The 26,193-nt window shown below is 50.1% G+C and overlaps 1 protein-coding gene across 1 annotated transcript in view; it reads right to left on the bottom strand.

Moving 5' to 3' along the window:
* dab1a (DAB adaptor protein 1a) overlaps positions 1 to 26,193 on the bottom strand; it is a 747,664-nt gene that overhangs the window by 243,920 nt on the left and 477,551 nt on the right. The window contains exon 3 of the mRNA XM_072512896.1: positions 16,995 to 17,134. Coding sequence (XP_072368997.1) covers positions 16,995 to 17,134 — 140 coding nt within the window. The remainder of the gene's footprint in view (positions 1 to 16,994; positions 17,135 to 26,193) is intronic.

Here is a 26,193-nt window from a genome sequence, read left to right as displayed (position 1 = left end):
ATTTATCATATGTCCTATGTTTTTCACGTATGGAACGATCTGCCTGGACTGTAGGCAGAACAATACTTTTCACTGTACCTCAGTACATGTGACAATAAATCTAAATCTGATCCAAATCCTAGTTGAAATCACCATCATTACCTCCTACGTTTTGTATTCCCTGGCTAGGAAATTTAACTTCTGAGGCCCAGAGCTGTCAGCAGAACAACAACCCTTCCTTGCTCGAGACTGGAGACTCCAAAGACGTGCAGGTGAGGTGGATTGGCCATGCTAAATTGCCCTTAGTGTCCAAAAAGGTTATGTGGGATTACTGGGTTATGGGGATAGGGTGCACATGTGGTCTTGGGTAGGGTGCTCTTTCCAAGGGCCGGTGCAGACTCGATGGACCGACTGGCCTCCTTCTGCACTGTAAATTCCATGATTCTATGATTCCATCCAAATGATTAGATATGGAGTGATATTGAGAGCAGAGGCAAGCTACTGGAGCCTGCAAGAACATATCAGTATCTTCAATGGCTTGCCTGATGGAGTTGGAGTGGCACCAAGCTCCTCTGCCTGAAGTCCACAAAAAGAGGAAACCACGAGAGCTACCGAATGTGATAATTGGTTCATTCCTGATTGGTCACCATAAGCTTTAGTGAAGGTTGGGATGATCAGAATGCTTCAAAGGGATTATGCCTTAACTAGCATGAGTTACATGAAGGTCCTTTCACGGTCACAATGCTAAAATTTTCCCAGTGAAGTCTGGCAGCTCCCATGAAACATCTCAGAAGGACGGTCTTTTGCAAATAAAGATGAATCCTAGTGGAGCAGATTCCATTTTCTTGTACGTTCCCTTCCCACTCGACAGAAATAGACACTTGCTATTTTACAATCCAGGAATCCAGAGAGATAATCCAGGAATTTAGAGAGGCAATGAGAGAGAGAGAGAGAGGCAATGAGTGTGTGTGTGAGAGAGACAAAGAGAATGAGAGAGAGACAGGCAGACAGACAATGAAAGAGAGAGAGAGAGAGGGGAACAGACAATAAGAGGGAGAGACAGACAGACAATGAGAGAGAGAGAGAGAGGGGGACAGACAATAAGAGGGAGAGACAAACAGACAGACAATGAGAGAGAGGGAAGAAATGAGACAGACAGACAAAGAGAGAGAGAGACAGACAATGAGAGAGAGAGAGAAAAAGAAAGACAGGCAAAGAGAAAGAGAGAGAGCTGCAGACAATGAGAGAGAGAGATGCAGACAATGGGAGAGAGAGGCAGACAATGAGAGAGAGAGACAGACAGACAATGAGAGAGTGAGACAGAGAGACAGGCAATGAGAGAGAGAGATGGGGATAGAGAGAGACAGATAGACAGAGAGAGATGTGACTTCCCTGTGGAAGTGGGAAACGGGTCAGGACTGTTTACAAATTCCAAATCCACTTCCAGTGATTTATGGAGGGGAGTGGAGAGTGGCCTTTGGCTGTACTCCCACTAGAAGTGGACTGGAAATTCCTGGCCAGCCTCCATTTGCTACATTTAACAAGGCTCTTAACATGCCTAATTGCCTGCCTGCCTCGTGGGGGCGGTTGGTCATTCCAGGCCCTGAACCCAAGTCGGCCAGATGTTGACACACCAGCCTGTCTCATAGTTTTCAGGCCCTGTACGTTTTCTGTCCTGATGTCAACGGGGCCCACAAACTCAGCCCAGAGAGGCAGGTCCATAGTTTACACATTAAACTGTCAATTTTGGTATACTTTACACAAACTGGACTATTATGTACCTAGTTTATCCTTTTCTATCTTTGTAAACCGAGCTGTTACAGTGGCTACTCTCCAGTCTGCAAGCAGAATTTGCATATGGTGTTAACCACCGTGCTTATTTATGAAGGCCCCGCCTTCTCAATCTTGCCCCTCGCCTGGAGGTGTGGTGACCCTCAGTTTAAATCGTAATCTGTCACCTCTCAAAGGGGAGAGCTGCCTATGGTCCTCTGGGAAGAGTGACATTTTAAAAAATAGTCCAGAAGCCAATGTTATTGCACTGGGGACATGGGTTCAAATCCCACCATGACAGCTGGTGGAATTTAAATACAAGATTAAATGTTGAATTTTTTTTTAAATGTCTGGAATTAGAAAGCTAGTCTCAGTAATGGTGACCATGAAACTGCTGTCAATTATCGTAAAAACCCATTTGCTTCACTAATGTCCTTATCTAGTCAGGCCTGTCGTGTTATTCACCCTGGGGTAACACGGACTGCAACTGGATGCAGTTGTACTTGAAATTAGACACCAAACTTTGATGTTAGTTCAATACGCTTTATTGAACTTGCTGAGCAGTGCACACAGTTCGCTGTGGGTTTGACACTCTACTAATCTAAGTGTGCTAACCATAACTAACAAGACCAGACTAGCTCTGAGCCACGTGTAGAAGGTGCTAACTGATATATACACCCTGACTGTCACTACAGTTGTCGCCAGTGGAAAGAGGCAGAGTCCTGATGCCTCGTGTGTTTTATAGTGGGAAAACCCCCTCTAGTGTTCTGCCTGGTGATTGGTTGTGTTCTGTCCTGAGTGTTGATTGGCTGTACTGAGTGTCTGTCACGCATGACATCCCCCCTTTTTTAAAAAAAACATTGTTGGTTGCTTGGAGCATATGCGACTGTATGTACATGTATAACTATTTACATTAAATGGCGAGTGGATGAATACATACATGAGAGGTGTCTAACGAGCAGATACAGAACAAAATTTACAAGATAAATGTCTATAAGTCCAATCTTTGGGGCTTGCGCCTGATCCTTGTCGACCGCCTGAGTGGTGGAGGTGGGGACGGCGGCGCCTTGACAGGAGGGATTGCTGCCAGATTGATGGCCTCCTGGTGTGAGGTGTCTGGAGGAGGCATAACAACATCTGGAAAAGTAAGATTTGGTGGTGGGCAGGCAAGTTTGCACAGTGCCCTTCTGTTGCCTCTGACAATGGAGCCATCAGCCATACGAACCACAAACGATCTGGGAGCAACCTGTCGAACAACAACAGCTGGAGCTGACCAGCCTCCATCAGGTAGCTTGATCCGAACAGCAACTTCCGGAGATAGCACAGGCCAATCGGTAGCATGAGCATCGTACGTCAGCTTTTTCCCATTCCTGAGTTGCTGCACCTTTTGCAGCACTGGGAGGTGATCCGGGTCTGGTAAGTGTATGGCCGGAACAGCCGTCCGCAGGTCTCTATTCATGAGGAGTTGATCCGGAGACATACCGGTGGACAGAGGGGTTGCCCTGTCCGCCAGCAACGCAAGGTTGAAGTCAGAAGCAGAGTCCGCAGCCTTGCAGAACAGTTGCTTCACTATATGGACCCCTTTCTCGACCTTCCCGTTGGACTGCGGGTAGTGTGGGCTTGAGGTAATGTGTTTGAATTGGCACGACTTGGCAAAATTGGACCACTCTTGTCTGTGGAAGCAGGGACCATTGTCACTCATGACAGTGAGTGGAATACCATGCCTGGCAAATGTCTCCTTCAGACCTTGATGACTGTCCTTGATGTGAGGTCTGACAGCTTCACAACTTCTGGGTAATTTGAGAAGTAATCTATGATGAGCACATAGTCACGCCCATTGGCATGAAAAAAGTCGATTCCCACCTTGGACCACGGAGAGGTCACGATCTTGTGTTGCTGGAGTGTTTCTTTTGCCTGAGCAGGTTGGAAACGCTGGCAGGTCGCACAATTAAGGACCATGTTGGATATGTCCTGGTTGATCCCAGGCCAATAGACAGCCTGCCGGGCCCTGCGCCTACACTTTAACACCTAGGTGTCCCTCGTGGATTTATTGAGCATTAAGCTCTTCAGGCTGCGAGGAATAACAATACGATGTAGCTTGAGGAGGGTCCCCTCGACGACTGACAGGTCGTCCTTTACATTAAAGAACTGAGGGCATTGCCCTTTTTGCCAGCCATTTGAGAGGTGGTGCATTACACGCTGCAGAAGAGGGTCCTTGGCAGTCTCTTCACGAATGCTGATCACTCTTTCATCTGAGGCAGGGAGGTTGCTGGCACACAGTTGCACCTGTGCCTCAATTTGGTGGATGAAGTCTACCTGTTCACAGGGCGAGGTGATGGAGCGGGACAGGGCATCCGCAATTATCAGCTCCTTGCCTGGTGTGTATACTAACTCAAAATCGTACCTGCAGAGTCAAACGGGAATGCGCTGAAGCCTGGGCGTCATGTCATTCAAGTCCTTATGAATGATATGGACCAAGGGTCTGTGGTCAGTCTCCACTGTGAAGGTAGACCGTAGACGTAGTCATGGAACTTTACAATGCCGGTTAGGAGGCCCAGGGCACTCTTTTCCTGTCTGGGGATACCTCTGTTCAGTCGGAGTCATGGCCCTTGACGCATAAGCAACTGGAGTCCAGGACAAGGAGTCATCCTTCTAGAGGAGCACTGCACCAATGCCGTCCTGGCTTGCGTCGGTGGAGAATTTTGTTTCCCTGTCCGGGTCAAAAAACGCTAGTACCGGAGCAGTGGTGAGCTTTGGCTTTAACTCGAGCCATTCTGCTTGATGTGTGGGTAGCCACTGGAATGCAGTGGACTTCTTCACCAGATGCCTGTGAGCCGTGGGGCGGGATTCTCCTGTACCCGGTGGGGCGGGGGGTCCTGGCGGGACGGAGTGGCGTGAACAACTCTGGCATCGGGCCACCCCAAAGGTGCAGAATTCTCCGCACCTTCAGGATCTAGGCCCACCCCTTAGTGGTTGGCGCCCCGCCGGCTGGCAGGATAGGGGCTTGGCGCCATGCCAACCGGCGGCGGAAGGGCCTCTGCCAGCCGGCGCAAGTCGGCGCATGCGCGGGAGCGCCAACGCATGCTGGCGTCATCCCTGCGCATGCGCGGGAGGGTTCGTCTCCACATCAGCCGTCGCGGAGGACCACAACAGCCGATGCGGAGTAATCGGGATCGGTGGGCCCCGCCCGCGGGCCAGGCCACCGTGGGGGTACCACCTGGGGCAAGATCCCCCCGCGAACCCCCAGGAACCCCGGAGCCCGCCCGCGCTGCCAGGTCCCGCCGGTAAGGGACCAACTCTAATTTACACCGGCGGGACCGGCATAGAACGGGCGGGATTTCGGCCCATCACGGGCCAGAGACTCCGGACAGCCCTGGGGCCCATTGAGTCGCGCTTGACCTCGCCATTCTCCGAGGCGGGCGGCGCGACTCACGCTGGGCCGGTTTTTGGGGGGCGGGAGAATTGGGAGGCCGGCGGGGGCAGGATTCACGCCAACCCCCGGCGATTCTCCCACCCGGCGGGGGGTCGGAGAATCCCGCCCATGGTATGTGAGGCCAGGTTGAGAATGAATTTTCCCAAGAAGTTCACCATACCGAGGAATGTAGCACCGCCTTTTTGTCTTCCGGGGTCTTCATGGCATTAATGGCCTTGACTTTGTCCGAATCTGGTTGCACAACCTGCTGGGATATTTGGTCCCAAGAACTTGATGGATGACATGCCAATGGAACATTTGGCCTTGTTCAGCTTGAGGCCGTTTGCATGGACACGTCGAAAGACTTGTTTGAGACGAGATATGTGTTCCTCAGGGGTCGTGGACCATATGATCACATCATCTACGTAGACACGCACACACTCAATGCCCTCCATCATCTGCTCCATGATCCTGTGGAAGATTTCAAAGGCTGAAACAATGCCGAATGGCATACGGTTATAACAGTACCTGCCAAATGGTGTGTTGAACGTGCAGAGCTTCCTGCTGGACTCGTCCAGTTGTATGGCTAAAGCCAAAGCTCACCACTGCTCCGGTACTAGCGTTTTTTGACCCGGACAGGGAAACAAAATTCTCCAGAAACCACGCGATGCATCTAGCTTCGTGAAATATTTGGCATGTGCCACCTCACTGGTCAATTCCTCCCGCTTCGGGATCGGGTAGTGTTCCCGCATTATGTACCGGTTAAGATCTTTGGGATCTATGCATATCCGCAACTCTCCTGAGGGCTTCTTCACACAGACCATAGAGCTGACCCAGTCAGTCGGTTCCGTCACTTTGGAGATGATGCCCCGGTCTTGGAGCTCCTGTAGCTGTGCCTTTAAACATTCCTTCAGAGGAGCCGGTACCCAGCGTGGTGCATGGATTACAGGCATGGCATCAGGCCTGAGTAAGATCTTGTAGCAGTATGGCAGAGTACCCATTCCACTAAACACATCCTGGTATTGCGCAAGGATGTCATCAATGTCAGCCTGAAGATCCACATTGGAAAAAGACATGGTATGGACTCGCTGTATGAGGTTGAGTAGCTTGCATGCATGGGCACCGGGCAGGGATGCCTTATCAGGCTTGACAATTTCGAATCGCAGTGTGGCATTGATGGTCTTGTTGGAGACAAATAAATCACAAGATCCTAGTGCAGTTATGGCATTGCCATTATAATCGAGGAGCTGGCATGCTGGCGGAAGAATTTTGGGTTGCTTTTTAATGCGGATAAAATCAGCTTGAGAGATGAGATTGGCAGAAGCATCCAGCTTGAACTGGATGCTACATTGATTAACTTGTATGACAGCACGCCATTCGTCCGCAGAATCCACATTGAGGATAGATAGGTGTCTTGCTGAATTTGAGGAGGCATACTCACATGTAGTGATGATGCCCACATGATATGGGGACACCAGGCAGTCGTCCTCTGAATCTGCAGTGCTACCAGGATCAGAATTCAGTAGACCTTGCTGTACACATCGAACGCGCTTGCGTTGGAAATGGGATCGCTGGCCCTTGACCGGTGGTGCAGACCTGCACAAGGCTGCATAATGTCCAGGCCTCCCACAATTTAAAGATCGCCTGCCTTTTGCAGGGCATTGCCGTTTTAAGTGGGCGGTGCCGCAGTTCGGCCACATCATGACGTTGACGTTGTTACGCTCCGTGCGTCGTCATACATGCGCAGTGAGGTCAGCCGACGTTCGCACCTGTGCAGTTTGGTCTTCGGCCGCATTGTTCTCCCATTCGTGCTGCGCATGCATGGGGCCCCGGGTAAAGCGCGTGAAATGGCCGCCTTCATCGATACTGAGGCGCTGCATCCGGGCGATGGCCTGCACACTCTCTGCCTCGTGGGAGGCACGTTGTTCCTGTTCTGCCGATTTGAAACGGGAGTCCCGATTTCTCGCCTGTTCATGCACTTTACACGTCTCGATTGCGACTGGAAAAATGTCGAATGTGGAATTAAACACATCATGTGTTTAATTCTGAGGAGTTGCTCCCGCAAAGAATCGGAGTGCACCCAAACACGATCTGATCCCTGATGATGGTGTCACCATAATTGCAGGACTGTGCTAATATACAGAGAAGAGTTTGAAAGGATTGGAAAGGTTCATCCTTACCCTGAAGGCGTTGCTGGAAGACATAGCGCTCAAAGCTCTCGTTTGTTTCGACTTCACAGTGACTGTCGAACTTCGCTAAAACGGTTTTGAATTTGGTTTTGTCCTCGCCGTCGGTAAAAGTAAGCGAGTTGAAAATCTGGATGGCTTGGTCTTCTGCAGTTGATAGGAGCAGCACGATTTTTCTGGCATCGGCCGCATCCTCGAGGCCTGTGGCCTCAATGTAGGGAAGGAACCTCTGTTTGAAGACCCGCCAGTTGGCGACGAGATTGCCAGAGATTCGGAGCTGTGGAGGGGCCTGGATCTGCTCCATGTCGCTGGAAGGCACTTGTTGGTCGTCACGGAACCATCGAGGTAAACCACTTAGAGAAAGTAGACTACTGGTACTACGTGTTATTCACCCTGGGTTAACACGGACTGCAACTGGATGCAGTTGTACTTGAAAATAGACACCAATCTTTGATGTAAGTTCAATACGCTTTATTGAACTTGCTGAGCAGTGCACACAGTTCACTGTGGGTTTGACACTCTACTAATCTAAGCGTGCTAACTATAACTAACTAGACCAGACCTGACTGTCACGAGTGGAAAGAGGCAGAGTGCTGATGCCTCGTGTGTTTTATAGTGGGAAACTCCCCTCTAGTGTTCTGCCTGGTGATTGGTTATGTTCTGTCCTGTGTGTTGATTGGTTGTACTGAGTGTCTGTCACTGCCTGTCTGTATCTCATTATGTGCATGGGTGCATATCATGACAAGGCCTACATGTGACTACAGATCAACAGCAATGTGGCTGATTCTTAAACTGCCCTCTGAAATGTCCTAGCTAGCAAAGCACTCAATTTAAGGGCAATTAAACAATGTCCAATCGAGGCCTCGCTCGGGAGGCAGTTAGTTCCCAGGCGCTGAGATAATCTGATGTAGACATAATTAAATGAACCTAATGGCTCATTTGTATATGTTAATCGGGATCTCACCCAGCGAGGACAAGTTCCAGATTGCGATGTCTCGTGAGATTGCGTTAGATCTATGATCTATGGGGCGTCATTCTCCGCCGGCGGGAGTCTCCGTTTTGCCGGGTTCCGGGGGTTTCCCGACAGCGTGGGGCTGCCCCACAATGGGAAACCCCATTGACCGGCTGGTGTTACGGAGACTCCCGCCAGCCGATCGGGGCAGAAATGTGGCGGGGCGGGTAGGAGAATTTCGTCCATGATCTCTGATCTAGATCTCACGAGGTGTTCATAACGTCGCAAATCGCCCACAAGAAAACTTTCGCGAGATTTAACGGCCTGGTCGCATCATCGAGTGGGGCACCACATTAAATTGACACCTTCACTCAAAGGGGGTGATTTTCAGCTTGCGTTCACCATCAAAGAGACTGGCGACGTGGGCAGAAAATCCGGGGAGAATCGGGAATCACTCCTCTCTGGAGAGATCGCGTTTCCTGATTTTCCACACCCTCACCTGTGATGTCATGAGGGTCATGCCCACAAAGGGCAAGAACCTCATTTTAATGGATTTCAATGAATTTTAATAACATCAACCATGTTATTAAACCCCATACCACAGTAGCCACATGATTGCCCCAATCAATGAATATTCCAACTTCGCCGACGTGACATCAGGCCGGTGAGGTTTACCACCGGTTTGGAAAGACAAGATTCAGGCGAGGTGATCCTTGTGGAAGCAAAAAGGTAAGTATAGCGCCTGGGGGCAGAGGGGCATGCCCAGGCAGTGCCAGGGGTGGGCCCTTGTGGGAGCCCAGTAGCGGGGCGGCGGGGGATTCGAGTTATGTGTGTTTGTGGGTGGTTGGGGAGCGGGAGATTGCAGGCAGTAAGGGGGTATCTTTCAGGCAAGGGGGGGGCGGGCAGTGGGGGGGGGGAACTTGCAGTAATGAGGGGAGGGAAGCAGGCAGTAAGCAATATTTCCACAGTGCTGGGGGGAAACCCCGATGATTGATTGTCCGGGGATGGGAAGAGAGTTAATTCTTGGAGAGGGGTGGGGAAGGGGGGGGGGGGGGGGCGGGCGGTTGGGGCACCCTTTAAAGAGACACCCTGTTCTCTATGGAGTATTTTGAAGTAAGTGGACTGTGTATGTGGATCCGACCTTGCTGGCTCTCTGAGGCACCGCCCCACCCCATCCAAGTGGCAGTGTAAACCCCGCTGACTCATTTTTGTTTAACTCAGAGAGGCTCAAGATCTAGGGCGTCATTCTCCGCCGGCGGGAGTCTCCGTTTTGCCGGCGCCCAGGGGTTTCCCGACGGCATGGGGCTGCCCCACAATGGGAAACCCCATTGACCGTCCGGTGTTACGGAGACTCCCGCCGGCCGGTTGGGGCAGAAATGTGGCAGGGCGGGTAGGAGAATTTTGCCCCAGAGAGAAAACTGAGGCGCAATTCTCTGCTATTGGGGCTATGTCCCCACGCCCGCAAGATAACGGATGCGAATCACTCTGGACTTACCAGGAGAAAGCCCAGAGTGATTCTCTGTTTTGAAGCCGGGCCCCGGAGTACTCCTCGCAGCTCCATCGGGGCCCTGCACTTCTGGCCACAGCGCGCAACATGGCAGACCCACACCGCGGGCCGGCCCCGACAATGGAGGACCCCCCCCCAAAAAAAATTGCGCGCGCCCGCCAATCGGTAGCCCCAATCACGAGCCTGTCCGTCCTCGAGGTCCACCCCCGGTGACGGATCCCCCTGCCCCCAGCAGGGCGGCCGCGAACTCTGTCCGCAGCCGCCGCCGGATGGAACCATGAGTGAACCACGCCGACGAGAACTCGGCCAGTTGTCGGCGGAAAAACGCCGTGGGGGCCTCGTTCAATGGCCCCCAACCGGAGCTGCGTCGACCGGGCGCGTGCGATTGGCAGTGATTGAGTGGCGTCGGACCCGATCGTGGGTCTGACGCCCCATTCTCCGCCACATGCCGAGCGAGATTGCGGTGTGGAGAATTCCGGCCCTGGTCTGTGCAGCCGAAGAGCTACACGCCAGTTTTTAGTCTGAGCCTGACTGGAAAAAATATGGTAAAATTCTGCCCAATCTGTCCAAATGTAGAACTAGTAAAATGGAAATGTCACCTGGATATCGGAAGTTATGGCACCCTGAGGCAAAGTAGGAATGTAAATCTTACTGTTGCTAATGTTAATATTGTTTTGACAACCAACGTGGAAAGTATACCATTTCCAATAAACCAGAAAATTAACACACAAACTTGAATGCATCACAGATAAAAATTAAGATTTTTCAAAACATAAATAGTTCCACAGAGGATGTAAAGTTAGGACAATGGGTGCTTTAAGTTATTAATCTGGAACTTATGTTCAGTAATGATGACGGACAAATGCCAATAATACAATACCAGGGGCGCAATATTCCCATCGGGAGACTAAGTCCCGATGTCGGAGTGAAAATGGGAGTGTTTCTCTCCGGCGTCGGAGGCCGCTCCCAGCCCCCTATTCTCCCGCCCCTGGGGGGCTAGGAGTGGTGTCGCGTCATTTACGCGTGCCAGGCCTTGGCGCCACGTAAAAACGGCGCCGCGTAAATGACACGGCCGGCGCCACGTAAATGATGTCACCCGTGCATGCGCAGTTGCCGTCCTCCCTGAGGACGCCCCGCAAGAAGATGTCGGATGGATCTTGTGGGGCGGCAGAGGAAAGGAGGTCCTCATTCGGAGAGGCCGGCCCGCCAATCGGTGGGCACCGACCGCAGGCCAGGCCCCTTTTGAGGCCGCCCCCAGTGCAGGAACCCCCTTAGCCCCCCCCCCCCACACGCCGCCCCCCAGCATTCCCGCGCTGTTCCCGCCGGCAGCAACCTGGGGCGTCATTCTCCGACCCCCCGCCGGGTCTGGGAATGGCCGTTGGCCGCCGTGAATATCGCCCCCGCCCCCGCCGAAGTCTCCGCTCCCGGAGATTGGGCGGGGGCAGGAATCCGGCCACGCCGGTTGGCGGGACCCCCCGCTGGATTCTCCGGCCCGGATGGGCCAAAGTCCCGCTCAGGAATTGCCTGTCCCGCCGACGTAAATCAAACCTGGTATTTACCGGCGGGACCAGGCGGCGTGGGCGAGCTCCGGGGTCCTGGGGGGGGGCACGGGGCGATCTGACCCCGGGGGGTGCCCCCACGGTGGCCTGGCCCGCAATCGGGGCCCACCGATCCGCGGGCGGGCCTGTGCCGTGGGGGCACTCTTTCCCTTCCGCCTCCGCTACGGCCTCCACCATGGCGGAGGCGGAAGAGACTCTCCCCACTGCGCATGCGCGGGAAACTGATAGCGGCCGCTGACGCTCCCGCGCATGCGCTGGGGAAATGACAGCGGCCGCTGACGCTCCTGCGCATGCGCCGCATTTCTGCGCCAGCTGGCGGGGCAACAAACGCCATTTCCGCCAGCTGGCGGGGCGGAAATCCCTCCGGCGTCGGCCTAGCCCCTCAATGTTGGGGCTAGGCCGCCAAAAATGCGGAGCCTTCCGCGCCTTTGGGCCGGCGCGATGCCCGTCTGATTGGCGCCGGCTTTGGCGCCAGTCGGCGGACATCCCGCCGTTGGGGGAGAATTTCGCCCCAGGTGTGGATGTCGTGTTGGGCAGGCCGCTCGGCGAGCGGCGATTCTCCCAGCGGCCAGCCGTGATTTTCGCCACGCCGGTTTGGGGGGGTGGGAGAATCGCGTGTGGGTGCCAGGACGGCGTGGTGGGACTCGCACGGCGCCCCGGCGATTCTCCCACCCGGCGTGGGGGGGGGGGGGAGAATTCCACCCCAGGGGCGTCATTCTCCGACCCCCCCCAGCGGGTCGGAGAATGGCCGTTGGCCACCGTGAATCCCGCCCCCGCCGGTTGCCAAAGTCTCCGGTACCGGATATTCCGCGGGGGTGAGAGTTGGCGGGCCCCCCCGCTCGTTTCTCCGGCCCGGATGGGCCGAAGTCCCGCTGATAAATTGCCTGTTCCGCCGGCGTAAATTAGAGTACCTATTTACCGGCGGGACAAGGCGGTGTGGGCGAGCTCCGGGGTCCTGGGGGGGGCGCGGGGCGATCTGACCCCGTGGGGTGCCCCCACGGTGGCCTGGCCCGCGATCGGGGCCCGCCGATCCGCGGGCGGGCCTGTGCCGTGGGGGCACTCTTTCCCTTCCGCCTCCGCCACGGCCTCCACCATGGCGGAGGCGGAAGAGACTCTCCCCACTGCGCATGCATGGGAAACTGTCAGTGGCCGCTGACGCTCCCGCGCATGTGCCGCCCCAACATGTAATTTCCGCCCCCTGTGTCTGATATGCTGACGTGCAGTGGCTACTCCTTTTACACATTGCCAATTTAGAATATATAAAATTTTAAATAATGCACACAAGGGGAATATAAGTTCTTGTAGCATTTGTAAAGGTTGTAAATAATCTAAAACTCTTTTTAGCCTATCAAAAAGCCCGAAGTAGCAAAATAAATGGCAGTAAAAAGCCATGGCTGGCAAAATAATCATGGAGCCATGAAATTTAGTCTATGGGCAAGTGATGGAAAGGTGCAGCTTGTGGACCCCCTGTTTGGTGGCTGGGGAGAAACGGAATCATTACTGCATATGCTGGAAGCAAGGATTGTTGCCTCACCTGGCGCTCCTGGGCGCTCTCACTGGAGTGCAGCATACCTGACAGGAGATAACAAGTAGATTTAATACTGTGTAAGGAATCGAGATCAGAAGCTGTAAAGGTATAATTACCCAACAGTACCATTGAGCAGGTATAGAACATACAGTGTAGAAGGAGGCCATTCGGCCTATCGAGTCTGCACCGACCCACTTAAGCCCTATCCCCGTAACCCAGTAACCTGTCCTAACCTTTTTTGGTCACTAAGGGCAATTTAGCATGGCCAATCCACCTAACCTGAACGTCTTTGGACTGTGTGAGGAAACCGGAGCACCGGGAGGAAACCCACGCCGACACGGGGAGAACGTGCAGACTCCGCACAGACAGTGACCCAGCAGGGAATCGAACCTGGGACCCTGGCGCTGTGAAGCCACAGTGCTAATCACTTGTGCCACCGTGCTGCCCCTATATGGCACAAGCATATGTGCCAGTTAACATTCTGATCCACATTCACTGAATATAGAGGGTAAGCCCTCACAGTGCCTGACAGTTTCTTCATTGCTTTAACACATTCAAGCAAGCTGCAACACAGCTTACCTGCATGATCATTCACTGGCACACAGGATGGACCAGGATGGTCACATGCCAATGCTTACAGTCATCTATTTTCACAGATGCAACCGTTCAGTAACATTGGCGAGCTGTGTAACAATACCATTGAAATTCAGCGTGAAAGTGAATGAGAATGTGTCTTTGACAGTACTGTCCCTGTAGTCTGAGTTGTCTGCAGGTGACCTTTCAGCAGATGACACGGACTGATAACTGACTCCATGTTGAACAGGGGAGCCAATTCCTTACATTAACCGTCAGATAGAGGTGGCAGGATCTGGTTAGAATCATAGAATCCCTATACTGCGGAAGGAGACCATTTGGCCATTCGGCCCATCGAGTCTGCACCGGCCCTTCGAAAGAGCGCCCTACCATGCCCAATCCCCCCTCTAGCCCTATATCCCCACCTAACTCTTGGACACTAAGGGGCAATTTAGCATGGCCAATCCACCTAACCTGGTTGATAGCATAAAGGCAGGCAAGAGAAATGTGTTGCTGCTGCTGCTCATCTCTCTGACATAACTTCTTGTATCAGGTCTCATTAAAATATTGGGTGAGATCTTCCGGCGGGATCTCCCAGTCCCACAGATGGCGCACCCCTCCTTGGGTTTCTCAGCAGTATGGGGTGGATTGGGAATGGGAAATCCCATCAACAGCAGCGGGACCAGAAGACCCCACTGCTGACCAACGGCTGGCTGCCTCCTGCCGCCCAGAAATATGTTGCGAGGACGTATTGCGTTTAAGCTGCTTCAAAGTCAAACCCCATCATTGATTTTAACTTGACTTTCCAACATCATTTGCATTTTATTTAGATGCTTTGACATTCCCTGATTTTGGAAAGCCAGTTCTGTGAAATCTCCTCTTGCCTTTCCTATCTGCTTCTGTCTTGAAAGTGTCTGATTTACAGTCACCTTTCAATGAGTTTGCAAGCAGTATTTGATTATTTTAGACACCACTTGGGGCGAGATTCTCCGACCCCCGCCGGGTCAGAGAATCGCCGGGGGCTGGCGTGAATCCCGCCCCCTCCGGTTGCCGAAGTCTCCGGCACCGGAGATTCGGCGGGGGCGGGAATCGCGCCGCGCCGGTTGGCGGGCGCCCCCGTGCGATTCTCCGGCCCGGATGGGCCGAAATCCTGCCGCTAAAATGCCTGTCCCGCCAGCGTAGATTAGGCCACCTACCTTACCGGCGGGACAAGGCGGTGCGGGCGGGCTCCGGGGTCCTGGGGGGGGGCACGGAGCGATCTGGCCCCGGGGGATGCCCCCACGGTGGCCTGGCCCGCGATTGGGGCCCACCGATCCGCGGGCGGGCCTATGCCATGGGGGCACTCTTTCCCTTCCGCCTCCGTCACAGTCTCCACCATGGCGGAGGCAGAAGAGACTCCCTCCACTGCGCATGCGCGGGAATGCTGTCAGCGGCAGGGCACCAAAGGCCTTTTCCGCCAGCTGGCGGGGCGGAAATTTGTCCGGCGCCGACCTAGCCCCTTAAGGTTGGGGCTCGGCGCAATGCCCATCTGATTTGCGCCGTTTTGGGCGCCAGTCGGCGGACATTGCGCCGTTTCTGGAGAATTTCGCCGCACATAACCCTTTATGGAGAAGAACAAAATAATTCTCTGCAAAAAAAAAATTCTTAGAAATCCCATCAAAAAACTAGTAACAGAATCTCGTGATTTTCAAAAAACATGTTGTGGAACTGGAAAATAATAGCACAGCATTATTACTCATGCTCACTCCAGATATGTAGAAGCATTTTGGCTAATCTAAATGTCTGCTCAGTAATTGTGCTTGGCACGAAAATATTATATGCATCTGACCCAGAGTTTCTTCCAACCCAGAGGTTGCTCCATTTCTCCACCATCAGTCTTTGTAATCAGAAAATCTTCAATAATACTTGAACTGTGGCCTAACTAATAACATGTTCATACTCAGCACAAAATGCTGAAGGAATGCAAACAAGAACTAGCTGCTCCTCTGGCCAAGCTTCCAGTGCGGCTAGGATACTGGAGCTACTTAATCAAGTGGAAAATTGCTGAAATTAATAACATAATAGATCTAATCCGGCAATTACCATTCTATCTGCATCCTCTCTCTCATCAGGAAAGGAATCATCAATAGTGTCATCAAATGACAGCTACTCACCAAATAACATGTTCACTGACACTTAGTGTCCTGCTCCATGTTGGGTTTTGTGGTGGGGGGCATTTAATTGGGCAACAAGGTGGCCTCTGCCCTGACTACGTCCATAGCGGACGTGCACGGTCTTGCTAATCCCATCAGCAATTCAGGTCCTTCAGTGGGAAATTATGTGCCTCATCCGCCACTACTGGTATTCACTCAGCGTGGACATGGACTCAACAAGCGGGAAGGCTGAATAGAAACTCCTGTCAGGTTTCTGGCAGGCTTCCAGGAGGGACTCCTCAATGTCAGGTATTCAGTGTCTGATCGAGGGACTGGCATTAGGAAGGGAGGGGGGCAGCTGAGAGCCATTCCCTGCACTTGCTGCTAACTCCCCAACCTACCATATCCCACCTGCCATCACTCACCTGTGCCTGGGTCCCTACTGGGCCTCTGGAGGATGCATTACCAACAGCAACTGATTGGCTGGCAGCATTCGGCAGGCGAGCCTTCCACCCTAGATCCTTGATCCCAGGGAATGTCCACCACTGCCATTTAAGTACTTGATTGGCACTTAATGCAGTGGACCTTCTCGCTAAAGGGGCAACTTTTGGTGATCGCCTGTTTTCAAGCCGATGGGCCAGGATTAGTTGACTTGAATTGCTATCCTTGATCTAAACATGGACACAAGAGCTATAAGGGAGAGGATGAATACAATTGCTCCCAAGATCAAAGAAACATTTGGCTGGGTAAGACCATTTCGCAATACTATGGTCAAGAAACAACAAAGGAAAAACAAGGAGCAACTGGAATCATACTTGATGTAGGGAAGATTGAGAGGATTTTTTTGAGGCCATGAATATAGCCACAGGACATACCTCCATGAGGAACTCCAAAAGTTATCTTCCATCTAACCATCTTCAGTTGGTTTGTCAATGATCATTGCTGAATCGCCAACCATCAGTTCAAAGAAGAAAATTTACCTGTGAATACTAAGTTCATTACTACAAATTTTCGTATTGAATATTTTATGTGAAGTTGAATTGTCCTGTTCTAAGGAAGGTGAAATATTTTGGTTTAAGTTTTTTTAGTAGAATGTATTGGAGTCATTTATTTAGGTCAGGTGCTGCTCGTCATTGATGCAAGAGTTCTGTTACCCTAAATTACACTTCTTTACTGGTGAATACATTGTCCCTTTCGGTGACGTGTAGTTAGCTCTAATTACAATCTAACAGCTTTCATCTTCCCTTTGTCCTTAGCTTTTCTCCATTGGAGTGGTCCACTCCATTGCCATGATGTAGATAGTTTGGCAATCTGGCTGAAGACAGGTGAAACCTGCTCAATATAAATATGCATTGTTTTATTATACTTCAACACTCTTATAATTCTGTAAAGTTACCTTTAGCTTCATCATTGAGTCTTGGCAGAGTTTGTCTCCCCTCGCAGCTGAAACCTCATCCACACCAATTAGTTTTGCCCTGTACCGGAATCCATCTCCTTTAAACCGTTTTATCAGACCAGCCTCACTCCGATCCTGACCTGGAAGTTAAAAGAAATAAAGCACTAAGGATTATAAGTGAATTATTTTTTGGGGGGGCGTTATTATGGTATCAAGTGAAGAAGCAAACAAGTCTTGTAAATGCAACTGAATCCACTTTGAACTATGCGATAATAGCAACTTGCAATTATGTAGCATTTTTAATGTAGAAAAGACAACCCCAGACACGTCACATGAGTATAACCATGCGTACAATACATTAAGGAAATTAAGAGAAGTGATTAGAGGCATAATAAAAGAAAGGTTTGAGAAAGGTGTGCAGGGTAGGTGGATTGGCCACACATAATTGCCCCTTAATTGGAAAACAAAAATTGCCATTGGATAAAGTGGGGGTTTTGTGAACACCACTACTGTGGTGGGTACACAGGACTCAATGTAGTAGTACTTGGTATGAGGCAGGGTATGTGCTTTGAACAAGTTGGACTTTATGACAAGAGGCCATAGAGTTAGTGAAATCAAGTATGAAGACCAATAGATTAAGGTTTTGACAGTGCTAAAAGTGAGGTAGGAGCTGGGAGTGGATGATCCTGTGGAGGTCGAATTAAACTGTCTTGGGTGAGAGAGTTTCAGGCTGTCCAGAGCCTCAGTGAATAGTTGGGAGTTGGTTGGCTCTGGAGTCAGCAGCATTTGTAGAGTCTGATTCTGACCTCAAAATTCCAAATGTTCCACTGAAGGAAATGCTCGCTCAGACACAACTTTTCATGGCAGTCTGCCATCACGCAGTAAGATGTGGTGTCCAAGAATGAGTTAGGGCTGGGTGCCATCAGCTAAGGCAATGTAAACTGACCCCACACCTATGGATGATGTCAATCAGAAACAATATGAAAGTGAGCAAATGTGAAGGGACTAGGAGGAACTTTATTTTACATCATAGGTGAATAAGTGGGAGCAGAAAGGATGGCAATCCTGGAGATGCAATGGATGCATTTGAACAGGAATAAGTGGAACCAAACATGAATAGCTCTATGGAGGTGCAGCATGAAAGAGAACCAAGGGAGCATAATGGGGCAAATGCCACAGGTACGTTGAATAGCACACAAGAGGGTAATACAGTGAGGGTGTAGTCACATTGGTTTTTTGATGAGTGACAGGGTGGTGTGAATGTGAAGGAGTTTGAGTGCAGAAAATGAAAAGAAAAGGAGTGATGGCTGAAGTGCTTATCTTAGTCTCAGGTGGGGGTTGGGTGGACAAGGATGTTGGATGACACTCCATGTTTGGCATGGCATTGATAATTGTTCCCACCTGCTCCAATGGGAAGGAGGTTTCACTTGTCAGGAATAAGCTGCTGAGCCTCCTGAGGCTCACCCATGTCAGGAGAGTTGATCTTAGGTCTGTATAGTCGACCCTGTTTTGGGGATCCCAATCTCCACCCCATTTGCCAAGTGGAACTAATACTGCTGGTATCCTGTTGCTGCTGGTGGCTGCTACGATTACCTCTCAGCAGAGGTGGAAGGTGGAACTGCATAAGTTGAAAGCAAAATAGTGCGGATGCTGGAATCTGAACCAAAACGAAAATGCTGGAAAATCTCAGCAGGTCTGGCAACATCTGTAGGTAGAGAAAAGAACCAACGTTTCGAGTCCAATGACTCGTTGTCAAAGCTGGATAAGTTACTCCCTTGCCAGGGTGAGTGAGGTGCAAGGCAGGTAAAGTGCTTTCCATGAAGTACGGAAAGCACTCTTTGAGAGAAGAAGCGATTGAACAGCAGCCTCTCAATGGCCATGGCTGGAACACTTCAGGGTAACTGATTAGGCTGTTGCAATTTCTCAGTTTCACTGAAGAAGCTTGTCTCACTATGTACTTAGCTCACTGACCCCGCCCAGATACAGGCACACTGAGGTAAATTTTCCTGTCTCGTCCACCATGGGAGTCTTCACGGAAGATTTGATGGACCATTTAAAAATCCTTTGACCTTGGGTGGAATTTTTGGTCTTGGGACAGGGCTGACCAGAAAGTTCCGCCCAATGTGTAAAGCTGTATGCTGTTGGGAAAGAAGGAATTCATTGTTTGAAAGGCTCTTAATTCCGTTTTTAATCACCTCAGGAGCTTTTGGCCCGGATCTACCAGGCTTTCCTGCGGGACTCTGAATCCAGCCCCGGGAAAGCAAAAAGAGGATGGGATGGGATGACATTGGGTTATGATGACCCATCATCATTTTCTGTGACTTTTCCACATAGCATGTTCCAACAGAACCCACCTCCACCTTCCTGGGATAATTCTTCTAAGAGTGGAATAAGGTCAGCACTCACAAATTCCTTCAAGGAGTATTTAATCATAACCATATTCAGGGGCATAATGCCTGTTTATGGTGGAGCATGGGGTGCCTGAATACTTTGAAATGCCAATATGATGCTGGACATAAATATTTCAAGTGTCTTTTGTTATTTCAAAGCAGATGGTAAGTGCGCGTCCCAAAATGAAACTTTGAATAAGCTGCCACAATGATTTGCAATTTGTGCATTATGCGGAGTTTATCTGAAGTCAAGAGAAGGAAACACCAGACCAATTGTGCTGATTTTGAATAGTAAATTTAAACATTTATTAAACTAAAGGAAAAAAATAATAATATTTAAAGACACAAGAACACCTTTACACAGTTAACAGTACTTTACAAATATTTCCTAAAAGAGATTGGATTAAATAAATTCAGAGCTAAAATCAGTTTTGGATGGTAACAGTCCTGATAGATTTTCTAATCCATAAACATTGGCAGTAACATTACCATACAATGCCCTACTGTTCTTAGGGGGAAATCTTACAGACTCACCTCTCTAAGGGTGACAACAAACTGAGCTTCACAGATCTTGCTTCAAAACATTTTCTTGTACAAGATTTCACAGCCACACACAACAGCCTTCAGTCTCATTTTAAATATGTTTTTTTCCTTTTGATCATCCAGTCTATTATTCCTACTATTCATTAGAATTCCTCTTCCCAGACGTTTTCTTGATATATTTTGAAAGTCAACTTTAAAATCACTTCTCTTATCTGCCCAATGTAAATTCCTGGTCAAGCTACTTCCCTGGCTGTCTTTTCATTACCATTTCAACCACTTGCTTTCCCACTTCCCTTTTTGATGTTTTGACTTATGCAATCTAATTGTCTCCAGTTTAATTAAATCAGACACACCCATACTTACCCACGCAAGTTTGTATCATAGTAAATGACAATATGATAATGATGTTGCAAAAAAGAATTAATAACTCTCATTCCCCTCACTCTAGAGCCATGCAAAATTGTCTGTTTTGCCAATGGGGGCCAATTTCTATCCCAAATTATCTGCGGCATAATTAATAATATGCAACACTGGGTTATAATGGTCAATTTTAATCTGACAGAACAAAGGACTTATATAATTAATGTAATTTGATTTTTAAAAGCAGAAAATTAATATTTCAAAGATAGATATTTTGAATGTTATTGACCGGGGAGTGGCTTAATTGAAACAGACTTGATTTTGCCTCTCAGCAACTATCCATAAACAGAAAAGTGATTTGATATTTTTCCCCCTTTACATATTTCCCAACCTCTCAGTTCTGGTGTGATCCAATTCTCTAATTTTTTAACAACCCCACAGCAATCTTGAGATAGCATGAACTCAGAGGGTTTGTTTATTTGCACACACTCAAAACACAGATGGGGGTGTCATCATTATAGAGCCTCCTGCACACTCATACAGTAAAAAAATATAGAGAAAGAAAGATTTACAGGCAAAGACAACAGAGAAAAGAATTATTGTTTTATGTGAGTCCAGTGTTCAGAATCAAAATCCACAGAGCTCCTTCACAGAGGTCAGCCTGCTGAACTAATGCTGGATAGTTCACTTTTCCACAATGAGATAGGAATGCAGAGATAATTGTACAGAAGTTCCAGTTGAAACAGTGTAGATGGGGCAAGGAGGTGGAGGCCCTATTCTGTGCTGCTGCTGTTAGGTATGTGGAAAAATGGTAAACTGAGGTCCTTCAGCACCATAAGGCAAATATTATTGGTTCCACCACATAGAGTTCATGTCACATGACTCCTACCTCTGCACTCTAGTTTTTACAAATAGTGTGTCTCCCTTTGTCTGGGTCCCTGGGATTATTAATTTTCCAATTATTAAGTCTTAGTGGGGGGAGGGGGGGGGGGGGTTGTGGGGTCTTTCAAGTTCATTTGGCGAGGCCAGGCTTATGAAATGTTGCTGGTATTTGTATAGTTCCCTTTGAATTTGGACTCTGCAGTCCATGGGGGTTGGATAGGGTTTCTTCAGAGATAAAGAGGTGTCAGTTTCTGAGCTGACACTAAACTGGTATTGCTCCAGGGTCACAGACAGACTTTGCTTTGGCCATTTTAAAAGCGCCTTTGTCCAGTTTTTAAAATTTTGGAAATTAACCAAGAGGATGTCTGTGTATATATTTTATTAAAAACTTGGAGGCCAAAATTCTCCGGCCATTGAGATTCTCTTTTCCCATTGGCAGTAGACTCCTGCCTACAGGTTTCCAGCGGTGTGGGGTGGCTTCAATGGAAAATCTCATTGACAAACAGCGGGAAGAGAGATTCCCACCGCAAGTGAATGGCGCGCTGCCAAGAAACACGCAGCTGTGGCATTGGAGAATCCTGCCCAGAGTATGAGGTCTTAGCCCCGACAGTAAGATATTTCCAAACCATCTGAGAAGGGAAATTCAGATAAAAAATACTGTTGTAAGCTTCAGCAATACTTCAGTGATTAAGTGCACCATGTAGTCCATTCTTAAAGCATAAAGGATGGATTTTGGGTTCAATCCTTTGCCTTTATTGAGATAACTGATCTCGGGGAAGGTCTCAGTGGGAGTGCTACAGTTGCAACTGAACTATCAGCGGATCCCATTGACTGCCTCCAATTGTAATTTCCCAATCTTCTCAATGTATTTTGTAGGAGCCATTTATGTTATGGAAGACAAAGCATTGCGATACATATAGGTAGGTAATTCACCATAGTCCATTAGAAAGAAAGGCAAATAGGTTATATAGCTTGAGACGGACCACTCCACATCAAGCGTGAGTCAAGGCAAAGAAGTAGGTTTCCATGAACCACCACAGCTTGTACAGGGATTGAACCGGTGCTATTGGACTTATTTGCATCACACTCTAATCATCTAGGTAACTGAGTTAATTGACCCGTTGTGATAAACATACCAATTGACAGAACCACCTCCTAGTTTCACCCAAGAATTAGATGCCTGTCAGAAACTGGTCAAGATTGTAATCGGAACATCCACTATGTGTGTCCAGGCAGACTGTAAATAGAAAACACTCTGATTTGCTTGTATTTGTGGTTTGCATTTATAAATGGAATTGTAGGGGTGGCATGGTGGCCCAGTGATTAGCACTGCTGCTTCACAGCGGTGAGGATCCATTCGACCCCGGCCCCGGGTCACTGCCGGTGTGGAGTTTGCACATTCTCGCCGTGTCTAGCCCCACACCCCAAAGATGTGCAGGGTAGGTGGACTGGTCACATTAAATTGCTCCTTAATTGGAAAAAAAAATGGTAATGTTTATATTTCACTGCAGATAAAAATCACTGTGTGAAATTACATTTTCTCAGTTAAAAATTAGGTTATCAGAAATTTTGACCAGGATGTGTTTCCTTTTTGGAAGCTACTGAGTATTTTGATTTGTTCATTTGCATGCACACCGATTCCCTAGTAGCTGACTGCAAATTAGTCATCAATAAACCTGGATCAGTGACACACAAACCAGGTTAAAAGTGTTCTATGAATATCCAATGATACTGTTAAACTCTTTGGATTACCCTCATGCCTGTAAATTCTCCGCCATTAAAAGATAAGAATGGTGAATTTAATCCCCTGGTATATATTATTCAAAAGCTGGTAAAGACCAAGGATTCTTTTCAGGACTCTAATCCAGTCTTGCAGTTTTTGGAGATCAAGGTGACAAATTTGATCTCAGCCTTTAATCACAAATATCCAATATTCTATATATCATAGATAGCTAGGAAAATATTTTCAACCAGGTTAAATGAGACAGAAGAGTGGTGGCACCCAAGTGACCGAAGGTCAAAAAGAAGCCAAGCAAAGCCATGGATAAGAGGGGGGCCTGGACCAGCCCGTATGCAGCCTCTCAGTGGGAGTGTCAGGTAAAAGTGGGTTTGGAACAGGTGGGTACCAGTGCTCCAGAATGCATTAGAGGCCTCTCCATTCTGCTTGCTGGTCTACAGCTGCCACCAAAGGTCAACATGTGCCAGGCTTACCCCTTCTGCAGCCCATGAGATTTTAAAACAAAATTTGCTAAGAGAGCACATCAAAATGTAGGCTTCCTATCTCTCCTTTACCTGCAAAGGCAGACTGCAGTTCTTTCTGTGCTGAAGGACCTTATATTGGCCGTGAAGCTTCAAAGGTTAGCCTGCCATCCTTAATTGGACAATGAACTTGCCATCTGGCTACCAATTGGCCATTCATGGCAAAATCAATGTCCGCTGACAGCTCACAACACACTGCAAGGTGACTCACATTTGATCCTAACGTCAGGGTCCCAACCAAAAATGTAAAATCCTGCCCTACGTTTCATCTGAGGCTGCTAGTTACTATAATTGGTAATCTGTAAACTTGGTTGATTGCAATGACCATAAGCAGCATGATATTTAAATTGTCCTAGGTAATTCAAAATCAGGGGCGTCATTCTCCGACCCCCCGCCGGGTCGGAGAATGGCCGTTGGCCGCCGTGAATCCCGCCCCCGCCCCCGCCGAAGTCTCCGCTCCCGGAGATTGGGCGGGGGCGGGAATCCAGCCGCGCCGGTTGGCGGGACCCCCCGCTGGATTCTCCGGCCCGGATGGGCCGAAGTCCCGCCCAGAAACTGCCTGTCCCGCCGACGTAAATCAAACCTGGTATTTACCGGCGGGACCAGGCAGCGTGGGCGGGCTCCGGGGTCCTGGGGGGGGGCGCGGGGCGATCTGACCCCGGGGGGTGCCCCCACGGTGGCCTGGCCCGCGATCGGGGCCCACCGATCCGCGGGCGGGCCTGTGCCGTGGGGGCACTCTTTCCCTTCCGCCTCCGCTACGGCCTCCACCATGGCGGAGGCGGAAGAGACTCTCCCCACTGCGCATGCGCGGGAAACTTTCGGCGGCCGCTGACGCTCCCGCGCATGCGCGGGGAAACTGACAGCGGCCGCTGACGCTCCCGCGCATGCGCCGCATTTCCGCGCCAGCTGGCGGGGCAACAAACGCCATTTCCGCCAGCTGGCGGGGCGGAAATCCCTCCGGCGTCGGCCTAGCCCCTCAATGTTGGGGCTAGGCCGCCAAAGATGCGGAGACTTCCGCACCTTTTTGCCGGCGCGATGCCCGTCTGATTTGCGCCGGCTTTGGCGCCAGTCGGCGGGCATCCCGCCGTTGGGGGAGAATTTCGCCCCAGATCTTACCAGTAGAGGCCAATACTTTAGACAGGATCAAATGGCCTCGTTGCACCCGACTTGGCACACAACGAGGCGGTTAAATCTTGCGAGATTTGGAGCGCTCGGAACGCCTTGCGAGATCCAGAGTTAGGTTCACTTAAATATGTCTGCGTCCAGTATTCCTGAGTCCCGGGATCAAATTTCCTGCACCTCGGAGACCTTGCCATGGCTCCATTTAGCTCTGGTCCACACAAACATGGATCAGGTGAACGGCACCTGGAGGTAGGGGGGTTCCATTCCAGGCCCCCGTGTGGTTGGGCTCTGGACAGGGTGGTACCCTGGCACTCCCTCTGCCACCTGGGCACCTTGCCACTGCCAGCCTGCATCTTGGCAGTGCCAGCCTTGCATTGTCAGGATGACCAGGTTAACAGGGGCACTGCCAGGATGACAGTGCCAAGATGTCTGGGTGCCAGGTTGCCCACGTCAGGCATCAGGCCCTGAGGTGGGGTGAGGGGGCTCTTCTAAGACTCCTTAACAGGTAAATTTGGGCCGGGGGTGTGGGGAAGGGGGAGGGAGTCCGGAAGCTGCTGTAGGGATGCCGAGAGGATTCGAAAGATCGAGGGAGCAAGTGTGGCCTTGGTGGGGCATTCCTTGCCGAGGCCATAAAAAAGAGTCCCGCTTTATGGCAGAGTCATTCTCGGCACAGCAGGCACCAAGAAACACTCCTTTAAATCGTGCAGTTTATGTTCTCTCTTGAAGCATTGAATTCTACAATGATAAAACTCTGTGGAGTCAGCAGCACTTCAGTGACACACCTATGCAGTCATTCATCACATATTGGGCGCGATTCGGTGATCTAGTTGCACCCGGTGGGAATCCAGGCGCAATGGGTGGCTCCCCGTCCGGCCGATCACAAGACTCGCTCCGCCTGATACATCTGGAACTCATCCTCATTGGGCGAGATCCAGATCTGCATATTTAAATGAGCCACATTCACCCAGGACTCACCGGCCGTGCCTGGGAGACCTCGCCAAGGTGGTCTGCAGTAATTCAACCAGCTGAACTCAGATAACTTAGTACATAGTATGGAGATAAAATCTGTGCTGCGGGATTCTCCGTTTCGTCTGCAGTGCACCCACGCTTGCGGGTTTCCCGATGGCGTGGGATGGCCATAATGGGCCGGCTACGGCAACGGAGAATCCCTCTGCCAGCAGGCGAGCACTGGAAAACTGGGCTGGCGGAACGGAGAATCCCGCTGCCAGTGGGGGAGGTGCTGGAAAACTGGGCTGGCGGAACGGAGAATTCCGCTGCCAGCGGGGGTGGCGCTGGAAAACTGGGCTGGCGGAACGGAGAATCCTGCAGGTTATCTTTATGGCCCACATGGTTCAATGTCACTACTTTTACCTACTGAGCATCAGGGGGCGCAAGTACCCCTTTCTACACTGGTAAGTATTAGATGGAGAGGCTGTTTCCTCATGTGTTTTCAAAGTCATAGAGAAAGTTGGTGAAAATTGCAAAACGTGATTGCACACAGGTTGGAGACCAAAATCTTAACAGAAGAACAGATCCCTACTTATTTAGTCATTGTTTCAATCTGAGTTGGTGTTATAACTGGATGGGAAGATCCCAGAATGGAACCCTGGCTCAAAAGACCATAACCTATACTTCATAAAACA

This window comes from Scyliorhinus torazame, chromosome 7 (genome assembly GCF_047496885.1).
Source record: "Scyliorhinus torazame isolate Kashiwa2021f chromosome 7, sScyTor2.1, whole genome shotgun sequence".
Taxonomy (NCBI): Eukaryota; Metazoa; Chordata; class Chondrichthyes; order Carcharhiniformes; family Scyliorhinidae; genus Scyliorhinus; species Scyliorhinus torazame.
This window is presented reverse-complemented; position numbering and strand designations above follow the sequence as displayed.